General features: G+C 35.0%; 6 protein-coding genes and 1 non-coding gene across 7 annotated transcripts; 2 read left to right on the top strand and 5 right to left on the bottom strand.

The window, feature by feature from the left end:
- Positions 1–258: 258 nt before the first annotated feature.
- LOC132564678 (enoyl-[acyl-carrier-protein] reductase [NADH]-like) lies at positions 259–1,467 on the bottom strand. The gene has a single exon (XM_060229314.1). It carries the CDS (start codon positions 1,465–1,467, stop codon positions 259–261), a length of 1,209 nt encoding a protein of 402 aa, XP_060085297.1.
- Positions 1,468–6,364: 4,897 nt separating this feature from the next.
- Positions 6,365–7,234, bottom strand: LOC132564677 (uncharacterized). The gene has a single exon (XM_060229313.1). It carries the CDS (start codon positions 7,232–7,234, stop codon positions 6,365–6,367), a length of 870 nt encoding a protein of 289 aa, XP_060085296.1.
- Positions 7,235–7,306: 72 nt separating this feature from the next.
- LOC132564676 (aspartate-semialdehyde dehydrogenase 1-like) lies at positions 7,307–8,383 on the bottom strand. The gene has a single exon (XM_060229312.1). It carries the CDS (start codon positions 8,381–8,383, stop codon positions 7,307–7,309), a length of 1,077 nt encoding a protein of 358 aa, XP_060085295.1.
- A 1,166-nt stretch (positions 8,384–9,549) lies between these two features.
- On the top strand, positions 9,550–10,074 carry LOC132564673 (flavodoxin-like). The gene has a single exon (XM_060229311.1). The coding sequence runs from the start codon at positions 9,550–9,552 to the stop codon at positions 10,072–10,074; it is 525 nt and encodes a 174-aa protein (XP_060085294.1).
- Positions 10,075–11,139: 1,065 nt separating this feature from the next.
- On the top strand, positions 11,140–12,411 carry LOC132564672 (adenylosuccinate synthetase-like). The gene has a single exon (XM_060229310.1). The coding sequence runs from the start codon at positions 11,140–11,142 to the stop codon at positions 12,409–12,411; it is 1,272 nt and encodes a 423-aa protein (XP_060085293.1).
- Positions 12,412–13,970: 1,559 nt separating this feature from the next.
- Trnaa-ugc (transfer RNA alanine (anticodon UGC)) lies at positions 13,971–14,043 on the bottom strand. Its single transcript has one exon. It is a non-coding gene; the product is annotated as a tRNA-Ala (tRNA).
- A 2,797-nt stretch (positions 14,044–16,840) lies between these two features.
- Positions 16,841–19,450, bottom strand: LOC132564671 (DNA translocase FtsK-like). Its single transcript, XM_060229309.1, has 2 exons — positions 19,443–19,450; positions 16,841–18,485 (listed from the first exon to the last, which is right to left on the bottom strand). Exons 1-2 carry the CDS (start codon positions 19,448–19,450, stop codon positions 16,841–16,843), a joined length of 1,653 nt encoding a protein of 550 aa, XP_060085292.1.
- Positions 19,451–19,606: the final 156 nt, after the last annotated feature.

The raw sequence follows: 19,606 nt of genomic DNA, 5'->3' as shown, positions 1-19,606 counted from the left end.
AAATCTCTAATGAAGAAAGCGTTTTTCTTCCAAATTTCACTTAGGGTTTTAAAATACCTCATAGAAGCAACCCCGACTGTTTTATTGCCTTCCTTGTAGAGATGATTGTATTTTTCACTAAGGAATTTCTTCTTATATTCTAAGGCCAATTTCGGGCTGTCGACAAATTGCCGATCGTGCTGAAAGTCTTTATAACTGTAATTTAAAAATAATTTCTCAATCAAGTTGAAATTTTCTTTTTATTTTTATTGATCATTATCAAAAAACTTTTTGGATTTCCACCATTTCACTGACATCCTCTTCATAATCAAGATCCATTCCAAAACCAAACAATTTCAAGAAATCGCTTAGATAACCTTCTTGGTCAATTAACGACAAATCTGCATTTTCAAGATCTTTTTCAATATTATCCCATCGTCTTTTAACTTCTGATTGCACATCTTTGCTCATCTCCAAGTCATCCATCCTTATCATTTGATTATCGTCCATCTCAAATGAATTCTCCAAATTCCACTTAACTTTATTTCTCAAAAATCGATCGATCTGATCCAAACAATCTTCATGACAGTTCTTTTCTTTCATCACTTTATAGAGAATACACACATAAAGGGGAAGTATGGGAATAGCAGAAGATGCATGGGTGACCAATGCTTTATTCACCACAACAATAGCTTTACCATTTTTTTGATTATTATCAGTGATAAGTTGGGCTGTTTTTTCAAGGTCTAGTTTTGCTTGACCGATGGTACCTTGGCGATAAATAGATTGAGTGATCTCTGGTCCCATATAGGAATAAGAAAAGGTAAGAAAACCATCCGATAAAACATTAGCTTTTTCAAGAAAATCAATCCATCTTTTCCAATCTTCACCGCCCATGACTTTAATGGTGTTCTCTATTTCTTCTTGGGGGGCAGGATCGATGTTCACTTTGCTTAATTCAGCAGTATTAGGATTAATGGTAACACTTTCGACAGATCTCCCAATAGGCTTAAGGGATGATTTATAGATAGTTCCGGATTCAGGGTCAACTCGTTTAGGAGATGCTACTGAATAAATAACCATATTAATTTTAACTTTGTCCTTTTTAATGAGTTTGATAGCTTCATTCTTGGTTTCGTCGGAAAAACAGTCTCCTATAATGGTTTGAGCCCCGAAACTGCACTCAATTGCCTTTTTTTCAAAAAAAGCGGTGTTATACCAACCTGGACTGGCTGTTCTACCTTCCTTTGGAGGTCTTTCAAGACAGACATTATAAGTGTTTGCTCCCAGTCCGAAACTAGAGACAATTCTTGAAGCAAGCCCATATCCAGTCGATCCACCAACTACCAACACATTATTGATTTTGGAATGATTGTCGATTTTAGATTGTAACTGAACCCGCTTGATTTGAGCTTCAACATTCATTAAACAACCTTTTGGGTGGGCTGTTGTGCAGATAAAACCTTTGATTTTTGGTTTAATAACCATGAGGAAATTCTAAATAACTATTATTTTACATATTATTCTAACATGATTAGAACAATATATAGACAAAAAATAATTCAAAAAATCAAGAAATTCCTAATTTCTAATAAATTGATGTTATTCGATCACAAATGGCATAATTGTTTATTACCAAATCAGTTGGATTTTTTTTAATTTATTATTGTCTACGCTAAGTTAGTTAAATTTATTAGTTAAATTTATTAGTTAAATTTAGAATTTATTATTAATAAAAGAATAACTAAACTTTTTCTTGCTTTTGGGTTAATTAAAATATGAACACTTTTTAGATTTAAATTTTCGTATTTTCAAAATTAGAAAAAATCGTGTTCATCTTGCACACTTTCATTTTTTTCAAAAAATTGTTCATCAATTTCTTTGATAAAACGTGATTCTTCCATTTCACGAAATTCTCCTTGATGATATTTTCTCTTTACTGAAGAAATATAAAGTTGTTCCTTTGCACGCGTAATGGCAACATAGAAAAGTCGTCGCTCCTCTTCAATCTCTTCAATATCATTCATGGAAAGATAATGAGGAAAAACGTCCTCCTCCATGCCCACCAAGAAAACCACTTTGAATTCCAAGCCTTTTGCATTGTGAACTGTCATTAAACTTATCTTGGGTGTTGGGGTATCGTTTTCTTCATCTCCTAAAGCAATAGAGGCAATGAATTCTTCTAGACTACCACCATGCTGTTTTTCAAACCAAAGTAATGTATCCATAAAAGAATCGAAATTTCCCAGCTTTAAGTCTCGAGATGCAGAATCAGAATCAGATTCGGCTTGCTTTTGCAGACCACTTCGATTGAGTATAAACTCGACGACACTATGGGGAGAATCATCTAACTTCTCCTTTACCTCTTTAAACATCTCTCCTAAAAGAATAAATGCCTCCCGCCCCTTGGAATCTTTAATTTGTCCAGCAATTTCTTCCTCAAAAACTCGATCAAGTCCCATGCCCTTCTCTTCCAAGTAGTTTAAGATTTTAGAAACACTTTTTTCGCCGATTCTCCGCGGTGGAGTATTCACCATTCTCTCAAAGGCAATTCGATCATTGGGGTTGAATATCCAAAAAAGATAGGAAAGCAAATCTTTAATTTCTTTTCTTTGATAGAATTTGAGTCCTCGAAAGATGTGGTAAGGATATTCATTGCTCACCATTGCATCTTCAAAAATTCTTGATTGGTAATTCGTACGATAAAAGATAGCAATCTCATTTAAGGGAATCTTGTCCTTGATATCAGATATCTTTTCCATGATCCACTTAGTGCATTCCATGTCGTTCTCAAAAAGGTAGTAGTTTGGCTTCTGACCAGTACGATTATTTGTGAACAATCCTTTTTGAAATGTAGTAGGGTTCTTTGCAATGACATGGTTCGCTAAATCAAGAATATGTTGAGTACTTCGATAATTTTCTTCCAAGACAAAGACTTCTACATTTGGATATTTTTTCCTAAAGGAGAGGATATTCGATATTTTAGTGCCACGGAAGCCATAGATCGATTGTTGATCATCCCCAACTGCTATCACCTGTGCTCCATGTTTGATGAAAAACTCAATAATCTTCTCTTGAAGATAGTTCGTGTCTTGGTATTCATCGACTAGGATATATTTCCATCTTCGAATCATATAGTCAACAACTTCTTTTTTTTTAAACAATCGAATAGTAAAACCAATGAGATCATCGAAGTCAACGACATGACTTTTAAGGTTATACTTAAAATAATCTTCATAAAGTTGGATAGGGTCAATCTTAAACACAAAGTCTTCAAAATAGTGCCGTACTCTATCACGAAAGTCTTTTTTGTCAGGGTAGATGAGATCATTCTTCCAAGCAGAAAATAAATTAAGTATTTTTTTAATTGGAATTTCATCGGCATTGTAGTCCGGAAGAAGTTTCTTGATGATTCTTTTCTGATCTCCAGGATCAATGACAGAAAAGTTTCGATTATAAAACTCTAATTTGCCGTTGATTTCAAATGAAAGGTTTTCTATAAACTGCCTTAGGATGAACATCCCAAAACTGTGGAAAGTTTTAATTTGGAGAGCACGAAAAAAATTCTGTTCATTCATCCCATGTGCATTTTCCAAGAAATCTCTGATCAAAGGAGCTACCCTTTCTCTCATTTCTCTCGCAGCCTTATTAGTGAAAGTAATGGCAAGAATGTGGTATGGATGAATCCTTTCATTTAAGATAAGGTGAATGACTTTGGCTATGAGGGTTCGAGTTTTCCCTGAACCTGCCCCTGCAATGATGAGAGTATTCCCTTTCTTGTTTTTGACTGATTTTTCTTGTTGGTGATTGAGCAAAAACACAGATCTGTCAATTCACTTACTTACTTACTTACTTAATTTAATTTCTTCAAAAAGCTTTTCATCAATGTAAACTTGCAATTCTGCTCTTCCCACCGTTTTATAAGGAAGGAAGATTTTTTCTTCAAAACGATAAAAATCGTCAATCAGTACCCTCTCGCCTAAGGAATCTTTCAATATAACCTTTACTCGCCTTTGATCACTGACCGAAAGGATGCTTTGGACATTACTTGAAAAAAGGATTTGGTTGTTGCTACTGATAATTTCTTTAAAGTTTTCTATATTGCTTATCTTTGGTACTACAAGTTCATAGGTTCTTAAAATTTCAATCTTGTTGATGACTTTATCGTCAATTTGTTCTTTGCTTGAAAAAATTCCCACAGTGAATTGAATACTATCTCCTCGATTGAGGGTCGTGCCATTTGTCTGGTCTTGGGAAACAATTTTCCCTGATAAATTACGATTACGGGTAAAAATATAATTCTCTTTCACATTAATCCCAGCTGTAAGCATTTTCTCTTCAATATCGATGTAGTTTGAAGAAATGTAATCACTTACTACAATCGGCCCAAAGGTATGGCCCTTACTTACAACAAAGATAATTTCCTCTTGAAGATCAACAGGTTCATCATACCGAGGATAATGATCAATAATCAATTCCTCGTTAATATCCGAAAACCTTTCAACTTTAGTTACTTTCGGAATCACCTGATAGCCAGAAAAATGAGCGAAAAGGTTATTATAGGATTCGGTATAATTACTTCCTACATAATTGGGCATCAATGTCTTATTCCCCGAACTCACCGTTAAAGAGATCGTACGGTTTTCTTTGACTGTATCGCCAGGTTCGGGATTTTGAGAGATGATATGGTAGCGAGGTACATTAAGATCAATCTTTTCATAAATCACTACACGAAGGGAGTGTCGATTGATCCACTGCATGGCAGAAACGATATTACGACCCCGAAAATCAATTAACTGGTGTGTTTCATTTTTCTTTAGAAGGGCCACAAACACCACACCAAAGGTAAAAAGAAAAATAAAAAAAACCCAAAAAGTGTATCGAAAAAGACTTTTATAATAGGAATGGGAGTCTTTACCAGAAGACGGCGACTCTGGAAATTGCGGGAATTTACTCATTAATATCCTCTATCCGGTACCAATGATAACACCCCGAAACAAAATTTTCTTGTGAGATACTTTTTAAGGCTAGGTTCATGTTTTTTTCCAAGCAATTATTAGTGATGATAATAAGATCAACTTTTGCATTGCTGTTTACTAACCTTTTTTGAATCATCTGAGAAATACTGATTTGATTCTTACTTAAGATGGAACTAATGCGGCTCATCACCCCAATGCGATCAAAGATGCGAAAACGAATATAGAATTTAGAAAAAATCTTTTCAAGTGGGATGATTTTTTCCAAGCTGTTTTCAAAGAAATATCTTTCTTCGGGCGAACTAAGAGAGGAATGGATACTCTCATACTCAAACATACCAATCAAATCTGAAACGACAGCCGAGGCAGTGGGCTTGGATCCTGCACCCATTCCATAGATAAGTTGAGGTCCTGAGTAATTCCCATCTACAAAGACAGCATTATGAACCCCATGAACCGCTGCTAATAAATGAGTCTCGGGAATCAAAGTGGGATGAACCCTCCCTTCATAACCAAGTTTAGTTTTTTTTGCAATGCCAAGGAGCTTCATTACATAACCGAATTCTTTAGCATAGTGGATGTCAGTCGCATCCACTTGATCGATTCCTTGCTTGCTGATTTCAGCATAGCGAAAACTATGATGGAAAGCAATCCCCATGAGAATCGAAAGTTTGTGAGCACTGTCATGTCCCTTAATATCAAATGTTGGGTCTTGCTCAGCATAACCAAATTTTTTAGCTTCGCTAAGAGCTTCCTTAAAGGACAAGTCTCGCATCTCCATGGCAGTGAGGATATAATTCGCGGTACCGTTGATGATCCCATGAACACTTCGAATATCGTTTGCACTTAATCCATAACGAAGAGTTTGGAGAATAGGCACTGATCCCGCCACACTGGCTTCAATACCTAAACAAGTTCGCCCTTTCTTGAAAAAATGGTTTAAGTCATCACTTTTCTCGGCAAGAAAGGCCTTGTTTGCAGTAATGATGGGCTTTCTATTTTTAGCACATTGCTCGAATACCTTGTATGCTAAACCTTTGCCACCGATGAGTTCAAGAATAACATCAATTTCTGGATCATTTAAAATAGTATTGGGATCATCAGAAATTTTTGTACCTTTCAAGGCTCGAGGAGTGAGGTTTCTTTTTTTTTTTATGTCCTTAACAACTACTTTGGTAACTTTGAAAACTTTATCACAACGTTTTTTTATGATATGTTGGTTTTCTTGGAGTAACTTTAAAACCCCTGATCCAACCACCCCAAGACCAAACATTCCAATATTAATAGATTTTTTTTTCACTACATTATTTTACTATAAACTAAAAGAGGGAACTGGCACCTTAGAACCTGATGTTGTTTTTTATTAATGGTTATGGGGAAATCGTATTTGGGAAAAACAGTTTTGACTTCTAAATATCACTACAGGTAAGTTCCTCATACTTTTTCAAATAGCGAAGCACTCCCATCACTGTCATGAAGGGGGGGTTGATATTAATATAATTCTCAATATCCTTTTCTGTCATGCCGTTTTGAATGTAACCTTGTTTAATAAAATCAATGAATTGCTTCTCTACTTCATTACGCGTGATGGATTGCTTAAGTTGCCTGCGAAACCAATCCATGACTTTTCGCATGCGGTTTTTGAGTTGGTCAATGTGATGATCAATGTCTGTGAAACTTCCAAAATGGGTTAGCACCACTTCATCCAGATCCAGTTTTTGAATTTTAGTTATTGAATCCAACCATAATTCAGGATGATAGTCAGGCGGCGGACAAGGAACATCTACTAGGCAGTTATCAATGCGAATACCAAGAACGTCCCCCGCAAAAAGGATTTTCCCAGCTTGCCATGCAATGTGATGACTTGCATGCCCTGGATTGTGATGCGCTTGGACAGAAAATTCGTTTCCTTCTAGATCTTTAAAGTAGTAAACCTTTCCGTCATCTACAGGGAAAACCTTTTTTTTGTCGATTCCTTTCACCATTGACCACAATGTTTCCATCTGATCCCCGTAGATGCGAGAAGCCGACTCCACTAACTTTGTGGGATCGACCATGAAGGGAGCTCCAATAGGGTGAACATAAATATCAGTTCCACTTTCCGCTAATTTCCATGCCCCCCCAGAATGGTCAAGGTGGATATGGGTCACAAAGACTTTGGTGATATCCTCAATAGCAATTCCTTTTTCCTTGAGACTTGTCTCTAGAATTGGATAACAACTGTAAGGACCTGTTTCAAACATAATCCACTTTGTTCGATCACCTTCCTTAATCGGCATGAGAAAACAAGCAATATTTTTACTTTGTTTTTGAAAGTAGAGATCAATGACTTGGTACATATCAACTCCTTGTCATTTAAGTAAACCCATGAGGATGAGAATTGTTCTCCTCAAGGGTTCTGCTGCACCCCACAATAATTGATCACCGATGCAAAACACATTAAGATACTCTCCCCCCATCTCCATTTTTCTTACCCGCCCCACACCAATGGAGAGTTTGCCAGAAATTTTTGAAGGAGTAAGTTTTTGCACAGTAATATCCCCCTCATTAGGTACCCAATGTACCCATTCATGGGCTGAACGAATCTTTTCTTCAATCGTTTCAATGGGTAAATTTTTCTTGAGTTTAATAGTAAGTCCTTCACTATGGCAACGGGTTACCCCTACACGCACACAGGTCCCGTCAATCGGTATGGGAGGATTAAACCCGTAAATTTTATTAGTTTCTTTAAAGCCCTTCCACTCCTCACGAGACTGTCCATTGTCCATGCGACGATCCACCCATGGAATGATATTGCCCGCTAAAGCGGTCTTCAATTTCTCTTGTGGAAAGGAAGAATCATTCATTGTTTCGGTAAGCCGTCTTTCCAAGGCAAGAATACTTTCTCCAGGAGACTTTCTTCCTACATGAGAAAGAATGTTCATTTGCTGGATCATCTCTTCAATCCCTTTGGCACCGACCCCAGAAGCGGACTGATAAGTCATGTTACTCACCCATTCAATAAGATTTTCTTTAAACAAGCCGTGAATGGCCATCACCATGATAGCCACCGTGCAGTTTGACCCTATGAAGTCTTTAACACCCTGCTCCAGCTTGCGATCAATCATCTCCCGATTAACAGGATCAAGAACAATCACACTTTTCTCGTCAAGCCGCAGAGTAGAAGCTGCATCAATCCAAAAGCCTACCCAACCCTTCGATCGAAGTTGCGGATGAACTTTCTTAGTGTACTCCCCTCCCTGACATGAAACCAATATGTCCATTTGAGCAAGAGCATTCAGATCATAAGCATCTTGCAATCGATGACTACGATCTGGAAAGAGATGGACTTCCTCTCCAGATTGGGAAGTACTAAATAAGGCAAACGAGGAGGTGTCGTCAAAGTCTTTTTCAGCTATGAAGCGATCAATCAATACGGACCCTACCATTCCACGCCACCCAATGAATCCAATTTTTTTCATAATAGGATTTTTACTTGATTGTTGTTTCGCTTCATTCTTGGTTCAATTTATCTTGAGGATTATTATATTGGACGGAAAGCTTTTCAATGAGATTCACGACCTCTGAGTTTTTGTTCTGAGTTTCTTCGTAATAGAAGAATTTTAGTTTGGGGATTTTCTTTATGAGGATTTTTTTTTTTAGTACGGACTGGAAAAAAGGCTCAGCTCGGTAAAGCATCTTAATAACCTTGTTTTTATTTTGGGGATGATAAGTATTGAAATAAACCGATGCTTCTTCTAAATCTTCCCTTAAGTTCACTTTTACAATAGAGATCATCTCATCTTTCAAGCGGTCATCTTGCATTTCCAAAAGTACCAATTGAGAAATATTTTGTGAGAGAGTCTTTTCAATTCTTTTCCTTCGAATTTCTTTTTTATTTTTCACCATGAGTTGAGCTATCTATTAAATCTTATAAATATCCACTCTAAAAATTACTAATGATATTAGAAAATTAGAAAATTAGAAAAATTTCTAATTAATTCTCTTTTAAATAATTCTTCGACCGCTTGGTAGGAGAACCATAATGATCAAAACGAATGCTAGAACATTATAAATCAACAATACCAGATGGGTTTTCTTGCTGTTTACCTTTGCCATTTTCTTGGATCGAACACGCCCGAGTGTGATTAAGACAATCGCTATGATCATGCCCAAGCCATGCTCCATTGTCCAGTAGCGTATCATCGGAACTTTAGTGGCAACCTCAAAATTCACCAGCCCACTAGTGAAGAAAAGTACTGCACCCAAGAGCAATTGAATGTGGGCTACAACCATCAAACACAAAGAAAGAAGGTTGTCCTGTCTATTAAAGTCTTTCTTACTGACCCACTTGACAAGGGAATTAACGATGACTGCTAATAATAACAAGAAAACCAGATAACGGTTAAGGGAATGAATTCCTAGAGAAAATTTATACATGTTTAAGATCTTAATAATTATAACATAAAATCATAAGATACGAGGATCTCAACTAAAAACTTGATTTTAGGAAGAAAGTTTAGAAAATCAAACAAAGAATGAGACTATTTTTTTTTCATTACTTTTTTATTATCTAATTTATGTTATAATATCTTTTATCAATTGTGTCTTGTTTATGAGAAAGGGCTTAGTTTATGCTTCAGAAACTGGGAACACAAAAACACATGCCTTTGATATTGTTAATTTACTGACCTCAAAGAATTTTGAAATAGACGACCCGATTGACATTGCAAATATCAAGATAAATGATTTAAAGGAATATGACTTCCTCATTTTTGGTTCTCCAACTTGGAATATTGGTGAATTGCAAGCAGATTTGGGGGAATTATTCGAAGAATTTAATGAACTGGATTTTAAAGGTAAAATCGTTGCGGTTTACGGATGCGGCGACCAAGAAGGCTATCCCGATACTTATCAAGATGCCATTGGAATCCTTGCCGAAAAATTGATGGAGAGAGGAGCTTTACTTATTGGGAAAACTCTTCCAGAAGGTCATCAATTTGAAAAATCACTCGCCCTTCAAAAAGGAAAATTTCTTGGGTTGTCACTTGATAACGATAACCAGGAGGACCTAACCGATGAAAGAATTAAAAATTGGGTTGATCAAATTATTGATGAATTTGAAAAAATAAAAACTTAGGATAAGATTATGAATACAAAATACAATATTGTTAAACAGGATCCCTTTTATCACACAGCAACTAATGCTCCATCCATTGTGGAACTTGGTCAGTATGACTTTATTAAATTAAAAGGAAAAGGTGAAACTAGCGGAGTGGAATTTAACAACAAAGTTAACGGTATTTTCTTTTTTTATAAGATGCTTCAGCAAACTTGTAAGAAACAGGATATTAATTTAACTTTCCCCAAATTAGAAATAATCAGGTGGACTCAAGGTGATAATTTACTTCAAAGTCAAATAAGTAATGATGATAACTTTTGGATACTTTTAGTGAGGAAGTACGACTTTATCAGCGAAGACTTAATCGAAGAAACCAAGGATTTTTGTATTCGCAAAAAAAACTTTCAATTAGCAGATGAAATCTTTACTGAAAAAATCAATATAGGAAAGTGTGTACAAATCATGCATTATGGGAAGATTGGATCAGAGGTTTATTCCTACAAGGAAATCAAAAAATTTATTTCTCTCCAAGGATTACAGGAAAACGGGTTTTACCATGAAGTGCATCTTTCCTATCCGCGTAAGGTGATTCCTGAAAACATGAAATCCATTTTGAGGCAACCTGTAGAATAGAATTAATGCTATAAATCTTTCTAAGTTTTAAGGAACGATTAAAAGAATCCTAACTATGTCCCTAAGGTTCTTAGATTTTTTTTTAATTCTTTTACTACTATTACTCATAATAAGTTGTGGGAAGAGCAATAAAAAAGAGATTTCAGTTGTTGAGCAAACTTTGGTAGAAGGACAAAGGCAATATCACTTGAGAGGTTGCGTTAAATGTCACGGGACTTATGGGAAGGGTGATGGCTACCGCGCAGCAAGAATGGAAGATAATTTTAAGCCCCGTGACTTCAGCGATCTAAGTAGCTATAGACAAGGAAGCGACTTAAACACTATCAAAACCACCATTAAAAAGGGAGTTATTGGCAATCCAAAGAGTACCATGCCAGCTTACCCCAATCTATCGGATAGCGAAATTCATGTCATTGCTACTTACGTGCTTCATCTGCAAACCAATCAACCATGAAATGTGATATCCTTGTAGGGGGGCAGTGGGGTGATGAAGGCAAAGCCAAGATCATTGACTTTCTCTCTAACAAGTACCATATTGTATGTCGCTTCCAAGGGGGTAGCAATGCGGGACATACCGTTTTCAAAAATGGAGTGAAATACGTCTTTCACCTACTTCCTTCGAGCGTGCTTCATCCTCAAACAACTGCTGTCCTATCTCATGGGATGGTCATCTATCTCCCCCAATTAGTTAAAGAAATCCAAACATTAGAAAAAGAGGGAATATCGTTTGAGGGACGCCTTTTTATAAGTGATAAAGCTTTCTTGGTCATGGACTATCACCTTGAAATTGATAAAGTCAAAGAGCAAAAAGAAAACAAAGTTGGAACAACCTGTAAAGGCATTGGACCTGCCTATACCGATAAATATGACCGAAAAGGAATTCGAGTCGGAGATTTATTTGATGAAGGAGAAGTTTTAAATAAAATAAAATCTTGTTTAGACGAGCAAAAGAATTTATTGAAAAATTATTATCAACATGATTACTTGGTGACCGCTGAAGAAATTTTGGAAAAAACTTTAAAAGACTTTAAAATCATCCAACCCTATGTAATTGATACTACCTATTACCTTAACCATGCGATCTCTCAAAAAAATATTCTATTAGAAGGTGCACAAGGAGCAGGGCTTGACATTGATTTCGGAACTTATCCCTTTGTTACCTCTTCTTCTCCCACCTCTGGAGGAGCTGCTACTGGTACGGGAATTGCTGTTAATCACTTTCAAAAAATATATGGTGTTTTCAAAGCTTATGTAACTCGAGTTGGAAAAGGATCACTTCCCACCATTCTTAGCAACGAAGAAAACATCCAACTACGTGATAAAGGCAAAGAATTTGGAGCAACCACTGGTAGACAGAGATCTTGTGGATGGTTTGATGGAGTTCAAGCCAAGTATTCTCTCATGATTAACGGTGTTACTGATTTGGTGATCACCAAATTGGATGTTTTTACTGGCTATAAAAAAATCAAGTTTTGCACTCACTACATAGTGGATGGTTTCAAAACCGATATGTTTCCTCCATCCAACCAAAAATTAAAAAAAGCAGAACCTGTCTATATCGAATTTGAAGGATGGGAAGATCAAGTTTATCAAGTTCAAACTTTTGATGAGCTTCATCCCAATGCACAGAAATTCATTAATTATTTTGAAGAATATTTAGGTCTTCGTATTTCAATCATCTCTACTGGACCAGAGAAACAAGATACCATTGTTAGGAATTAATTGAATTATTTAGAAATCATCAGCCTCTCCTTTTTACAAGGGCTAACCGAATTTCTTCCAATCTCCAGCTCAGGTCATCTCACCCTTATCGAATCTTTATACGAGTTCGATCAAGATCAAATTCTTTTTTTTAACATCACTATTCATTTAGCAACTTTACTTGCCACTATTTTTTTTTATAAAAAAGACATTATTTATCTTACTGGCAACTTTTTTAAGGAGATCATTTCCTTTTTAAATTCCCCCAATTCATTTTCCAAAAAATCCATCAAGTCAATGATTTTTTCAAAATTTTTTGCTATGGTTTTTGTCAGCTCATTGTTTACTGCTTTAATTGGATTGGAACTTAAAGAGCTTATTTTAAATTTCTATCAAAATTACATAGCATTGGGGATTTTATTTTTAATCAATGCTTCCATTCTATATTGGAGCAAATACAATTTCAAGAAATCCTTATCTATTGAAGTACTGAACATCAGTTTATTGATTGCTGTCGTAATAGGGATAATACAAGGATTCGCCGTGTTGCCAGGCATATCCCGATCAGGAGCTACGATTGTTTCCGCTATGTTTTTAGGAATGAAACATCAAGATGCAATGAAGTACTCATTTTTAGTTTCTATACCAGCAATATCAGGAGCGTTCATTTTGGAGTTTGTAGAACTTATTAAATTAGGAAAAGAAAATCTATTGATAGAACACGGTGGAAGCTACATCACAGCTTTTGGAATTAGTTTTATTGTAGGGTATTTCTCCATTCATCTATTGTTGAAAATGGTTAAAAGTGAAAAGCTCTATTTATTTAGCTACTACCTTCTGCCCATGTCAATCATAATATTGGCTTGGGGTTTTTGGGGCTATAAATTAAATCAATAATGAACCAAATCTTTAGAAGAAATGATTAAAATATATAAGGGTTCCCACAAATTATTATGAAGAGGAACCCTTTGAGCTGTTCTTTGAAAAGAATTATTTCTTGGAAATTTCTAAGCTAGCGTTGATATTAACAAGATCATCCACCACAGCATTAGGAAAGTTAGCCCCTACTTTAAAATCCTTGCGCTTGATTTTAGAATCAATTTTGACCGCATGGACCTTTTTACCTTTAAAAGAGACTGGATCACTTATTTTTACATTTAAGATAACCCTTTTCTTAACATCTTTCATAATCAGGTCACCAGGAATCATTCCTTGATTTTTATTAATTCTTTTATAACCGACACTTTTAAATGTAATTGTTCCATATTTTTTTGCTTCAAAAAAATCCTTGGATCGCAAATGATCATCTCTCTTGGAATTCCTTGTATCAATAGAATCTGCCTGGATAGTAATATTGAATTTTCGAATATTATTTTTAACCATATCCAGTTCGATTTTATAATCTTCAAAAACTCCATCCACTTCACTCACCAATAGGTGGGTTACTTCAAATCCAACAGACGAATGAGCCTTGTCCACATTATATGAAACACCTAACACAAAATTGAAACAAAGTAATGTTATCAATATTACGACTAAAATTTTATTTTTCATTTTCATACCTCGCTATTAAAATAAAATGGAGGCGATGAGGATTGAACTCACGACCCCTAGCGTGCAAAGCTAGTGCTCTCCCAACTGAGCTACGCCCCCTAAGTTATATTATAACATATTCTAAGAGTGAATCAATCATTGGATCTTATTTTTAAATTGATTTTAAAAGTAATGGATCAAAGGTATTAGGCTTCTTGAGTTTTCTGATTGCTGATAATATATTTAATACCTGAGTACACGGTGAAAAAAGCTGTATAACCCACCAAGCAATTAGGAGCATAATAGAGAAACTGAATCCAAAAACTGTCTAAACCGTAAACATTCGTATAAAAATTTGAAAATACCTCAAAGTTAAGATTTAACAAGTCTAATTGAAAGTTATTAGCAATAAGGTAGTCTTTGAATAAACGGATTTCAAAAGTAATTGCATATTGAAGGAAGAAAAACCAAATAACCGATTGGCAAATAACCTGGGTCAACATTTTGGTTTTTCCGTGTTTTTCTGTAATTAAGACTTTATTTTGAATAGTTGCATAAACCCTAATAAGGGTGACATAGATTTCACGCAAAAAAATCAGGGCAACAAACCCCCACCAAACTTCAATATAGTCAACCCACAAATAGGCTACAAAAATTGAAAGTGTAAAAACCTTGTCTACAAGAGGATCTAAGAAAGCTCCTACCTTGCTTTTCTCCTTATATTTTCTTGCCCAATAACCATCAATAAGATCACTGACCGAACCAATTATAAATAAGGAAACTATAAGAAGGAGCCTTGCAATTTCATCTTTAAAAGAAACTCCAAACCATACCCAAATAAGAAGAATAAGTACAACAAACCTAAATAAGGTAATGAAATTAGGAATGGTAAAAACCTTATTGTTTGTCATTCAACCAAATCCCTCACTACAAGATCAAACATGGTTTCATTTCTGAAACTGGGAAGCCACTTAACTAGTTTCGTAATTCCGAATTGGTTTTCATTTTCTAATTTAAATATAATCGGGACATAGTTAACAACCAATGTGACGGAACGGAAATTACCGATTTGAATTTCAAAATGATCCTGTCCTATGAGAGTTACTGAGTTGCCTGGTTGCAAGTTAATAGAGTTTTGCCGTTGACCGTCAATATTATAGGAAAGATAAACAGGAAGAGTGGTAGCTTTAATAAAAATTTGGATTGGACTTTTTCTTTGGTTTTTTATTAAGGTGTATTCTTTTCGTCCAATCTCAATTTTCTCCTGACTATTCCAAATGATTTCAAAGTTGACATCTTCAACATTTTCATTGATCATAGCAAAATAAATAATCGAAACCTCTCCAATAGTTTTTTGGAATTTAATGATCAAATCATTTGCCTGGTCATCATCCAAATCCAACCTTACCTCTTCAAAAAGTTTCACTTTCATAATCTTTTGATTGTTAAAATCTAAAACCGCTATATGTTCACTGTCTAAAGAGAGGATTTCTTTTAAAGTAAAGCTCAAAGTTTGATTTTTATAAAAAACTCTCACCTCATCCTTAGGAATTAAATCAAAAGTATTGAATTTATTATACAGGTAATAGGTTTTTTTAACAGTTTCTTCTTCCAAAGAAGAACTTTTTAATAAGCTATCGTTCTTTTCTCTACTGAAATAAAAGAACAATAAAAAAATAAGGATCAATAGAAAAAATAAAAGCCAAACACTATGCGTTTTTAAACTCTTTTCATTGGGATCAACCTTTTTCTCTTCTTGTTGATCGCCTTCTAGAAATTTAATCTCAATAGTTGACTTTGGATTTTGATTGATTTCTTTAAAAGCCATCAATATTTTTTTTTTTTCCTCTTCTCTCAACCTCATCGCTTCCAAAAGATTTTCCAACAAACCATAAGAATAGGCAAAGGCTGGTAACTGATCCCATTTTTCTTCCTCAAGAAATCTAATAAAATTATAAGAAACCTTAGTTTTTTGTTGGAGTTCTTCGTAGCTGAGATTTTTACTTAGACGATGCTCTTTGATTTTTTGACCAAAATCGATAAGAGCATCTACTTGATGATCATTTGGAGGTTCTTCCATTCTTGGGTCTTTCTTTTTAATTACTCATTTACCTCAATTCCCAAATCCTCTTCTAAAATGTCATTCTCTAACGGTGAGAAGAAATTCCTGACAATCCTAACATGTCTTGGGATAACGAATTCAAATGTTTTTGTTGGAAATTGTTTATCCAATTTGATATTAAAAAAGTAAATTTCACTTTTCAATCCAGTAATACTTTTTGAAAAACTTCGAACGATATGGGTGGGATAATAGCGTTCCTCCCCTATGAAACCCTTATCTTCTTCAGCCAAAAACCATAACTCCATGTCATCCAATCCACTTGTCACATCCTTTGGAGTGAGAACCATGTGAAAGGCAAGTTGTTCAGGGTTTTTGGGTAAATTAAATTTTAAGAAATCATTGTTTTGAAAAGCCGATACAGGATCTTTTTCTTTAAAATTGACATTGTATTTTTCTAATAAGTAATCCAATGAACCTAATCTTAAATTAGCGACATTAGGTATTCGATTGAAATTTTCTTGTTGGTAAACAATTGATTTGTTTATAAAGTAAATGATTAATTGAGATTCACCAAGATAAATCTCCGTTGCTGGTTGGCTTCCTTGATAGTAAGTTATTCTTAGTTGATTAGGTTTTTGGAAATAGAGTTTCCCGATGACTAAACGTCCTCTTGAATACTCTCGAAAATCTAATTGAATATTTGTATAGGTGTCACGATGATCTTGTACTTTTTGGATAAATCCACCAATCTCTTCAAGATTAATTTCTTTAAAGTCCTGAGAACATAGAAATGATAGCAAAGCTAAAAGAATGATCCATAGCTTTTTCGTTAAAAAAGAAAGCCCGCAAAAAAATTTAGAAATTTGAAACCAAAACCTCTCGAGGCTTAACACCATCAGATGCTCCTACAATTCCTTTTTCTTCCATAATTTCTACAATCCTTGCAGCTCTATTATAACCTATTCTAAGTCTCCTTTGTAGAAAAGAAGTTGATACCTTCCCTTCCTTCATGGCAATTTCAATTGCTTTTTCAAAGATTTCATCTCCATGATCCTGGGAAAAATTGTTCAATGATTTGGAGCCATCTTTAAAATCAAGAATGTATTCTTCCTCTCCTTTATTCCTTAGATCCGATACAATTTCTCTTACTTCTTGATCACTTAGGAAAGTTCCTTGGATTCTTTTAGGTCCATTGGATGCGACGTTTTGGAAAAGCATGTCACCTTTACCAAGTAATTTTTCTGCTCCCATGCAATCAATGATGGTTCGAGAATCAATTTTCGAAGAAACCTGAAAGGCGATTCTTGAAGGGAAATTAGCCTTAATAACTCCCGTAATCACATCGACACTGGGTCTTTGGGTAGCAAGCAAGAGGTGAATGCCAATTGCTCGACTCATTGCTGCTAATCTTGAAACGGAATCTTCAATTTCTTTTCTTGCAACCATCATCAAATCAGCGAATTCATCAATAATAATAACAATGTAGGGAAGGATACCTAGTTTTGAATCATTTTTTTTTTCGGCTTTTTCGGCTATTTCATTGTAAGAAGCTATATTCCTCACACCATGTTTTTCTAAAAGTCGGTAACGTGCTTCCATTTCAGCAATTGCCCATTTTAAAGCAGCGGAAGCCTTGGGAGGATCGGTAATGACGGGAGCCAATAGGTGAGGAATACCATTATAAATATTGAGCTCCACCATCTTAGGGTCGATCATTAAAAAACGTACTTGATGCGGTGTGCACCTTAAAAGTAGAGAACAAATGATCGAGTTCACACATACCGATTTTCCACTTCCCGTTGCACCTGCTACCAACAAATGAGGTGTGATTGATAAATCTGAAATAATCGGATTACCAGAAATTGAAGACCCTAATGCAATGGGTAGGGCATTTTTCTTAGTTTTAAAAACATCCCTTTCCACAATATCCCTTAGAGTGACCATTTCTCTTATTTTATTTGGAATTTCAATTCCAATTACCGGCTTGCCTGGTATAGGAGCAACAATTCTTACAGATTCGGCAGCAAGTGCCAACGCAATGTTATCCGCTAAAGAAACAATTTTATTAATGTGAACACCAGGTTCAATGGTCAGCTCGTATTGTGTAATCACTGGACCTTGGGAGACATTAACCACCTGTGTTTGAATGCCAAATTCTTGAATGGTGTTTTCAAGCTTTTTACATGTTTGTTGTATTTCTTCTTCTAAATTTTTAGACTTTTGGGGATTGTTAGAGAAAACTAAGAGTTTGGAATCCGCCAAACATTTTTCCTTTGAAATGTCGGTAACCAAATTGATTACACTTAGCCCTGACTTTTCTAACTCTGTTTGAAGATCTCCTTCTCCCGCCAGAGTTTCGTCAGCCAGTTCATAGTGAGGCTGTTTATTTAGTGAAGCATTTTCTTTTTCTTCTTTTTTATCTTTATCTGTATGACCTAACTCATCTAATGATGCTTTCGATTCGTCTACCTCACCACTAATCCCCAAACCCTCATTAATACTTTTAAAGAAATTTTGTAAACTCAAATCAATGATTTCTTTGTTTTTTAAATCAAATTCCATTTCCTCTTTGATCGATTGAGGTTCTTGAGAATCATCTACTTGTAAGCTAGATTCATCAGATGCATCTTGTTGGAAATGAGAATGTACATTATTTCCTTGTTTATTCTCATTCGAATTTGCTTGATGACCAGTAACCGTGGCAACTACGAAATCCTTAGGATGGTCTTTACTTAAATAGTCACCTAAATTTTCTTCATTAACTTTCTCGACTAAGTGATTGAAATAATTATCGAAAAAAACGATGAATTTCTCTTTGACCCTTTTTATGAACGAAACTTTAGAGTCGGAACTAACATCCATCTTAAAGAAATTAGCCCATTTCTTTTTAAAACCCCTCGTGTAGGTTAATCCTTTAGTCAAGAGACTTTTAAGAGTTTTAATTATTTCATAAAATGCCAGCCCGTGATAACTTCTAATCAATAACCCCGTGAAAAGGATAAAAAATCCTAATTCAAAAAAAAATGCGAAAAAATTAAACCCAAATTCCTGAGAAAAACCATGTACGATAATGGCATGGAAAAACCTTGGGAAAAGACCTGCCCATGGAGTATTGATGATAGAACTATTGAGTAAAAGCAAATTGAGAGAAAAAAATGCTGCTCCAAACCAGGTAAGATGCCGAATGATTTCACTAATGTTATGAGTTTTTTTCAAAAGTGAAAAACCCAAATAAAACATTCCTATAGGAAAAACAAAAGCCGTGATTCCTATAAAATCCTTCATCAAAGTGTTTGAAATGGTATACCCCCATTTCCCTAAAATGTGATTTTCTTGACCTGTATAACTAATTAAAATAAGGAATAAAAACTGTGAAATGAGAATTAAAAAAATATAAATACTTCTACTAAGATACTTATTCCCACTCGAAAAAGAATTGAAAAATGTACGGACCAACTCTGCCATTTAAAAGATTGTCTTAATAATTATCCGTTTTTGGGTTTTTATTCTTGAATTTTTTTGCCTTTAAAAAAAAATTCAAGTTTTCAAATTATTTTTAATAAAAAAAGAATGATATTTTATTTTATGGCTATTCTATAGTTTTTTAATAACTATAGGTAG

Source organism: Ylistrum balloti, unplaced genomic scaffold (genome assembly GCF_031769215.1).
Source record: "Ylistrum balloti isolate Yb309-2 unplaced genomic scaffold, AGI_CSIRO_Ybal_v1 Utg372492, whole genome shotgun sequence".
NCBI classification, from domain to species: Eukaryota; Metazoa; Mollusca; class Bivalvia; order Pectinida; family Pectinidae; genus Ylistrum; species Ylistrum balloti.
Note: the sequence above shows the minus strand (reverse complement) of the source record. Positions and strands in the feature narration are given on the sequence as shown.

Bases quoted from the DNA above. Each gene is read 5' to 3' on its own strand.
- LOC132564678 (XM_060229314.1), bottom strand. From the start codon at position 1,467: ATGGTTATTAAACCAAAAATCAAAGGTTTTATCTGCACAACAGCCCAC.
- LOC132564677 (XM_060229313.1), bottom strand. From the start codon at position 7,234: ATGCCGATTAAGGAAGGTGATCGAACAAAGTGGATTATGTTTGAAACA.
- LOC132564676 (XM_060229312.1), bottom strand. From the start codon at position 8,383: ATGGTAGGGTCCGTATTGATTGATCGCTTCATAGCTGAAAAAGACTTT.
- LOC132564673 (XM_060229311.1), top strand. From the start codon at position 9,550: ATGAGAAAGGGCTTAGTTTATGCTTCAGAAACTGGGAACACAAAAACA.
- LOC132564672 (XM_060229310.1), top strand. From the start codon at position 11,140: ATGAAATGTGATATCCTTGTAGGGGGGCAGTGGGGTGATGAAGGCAAA.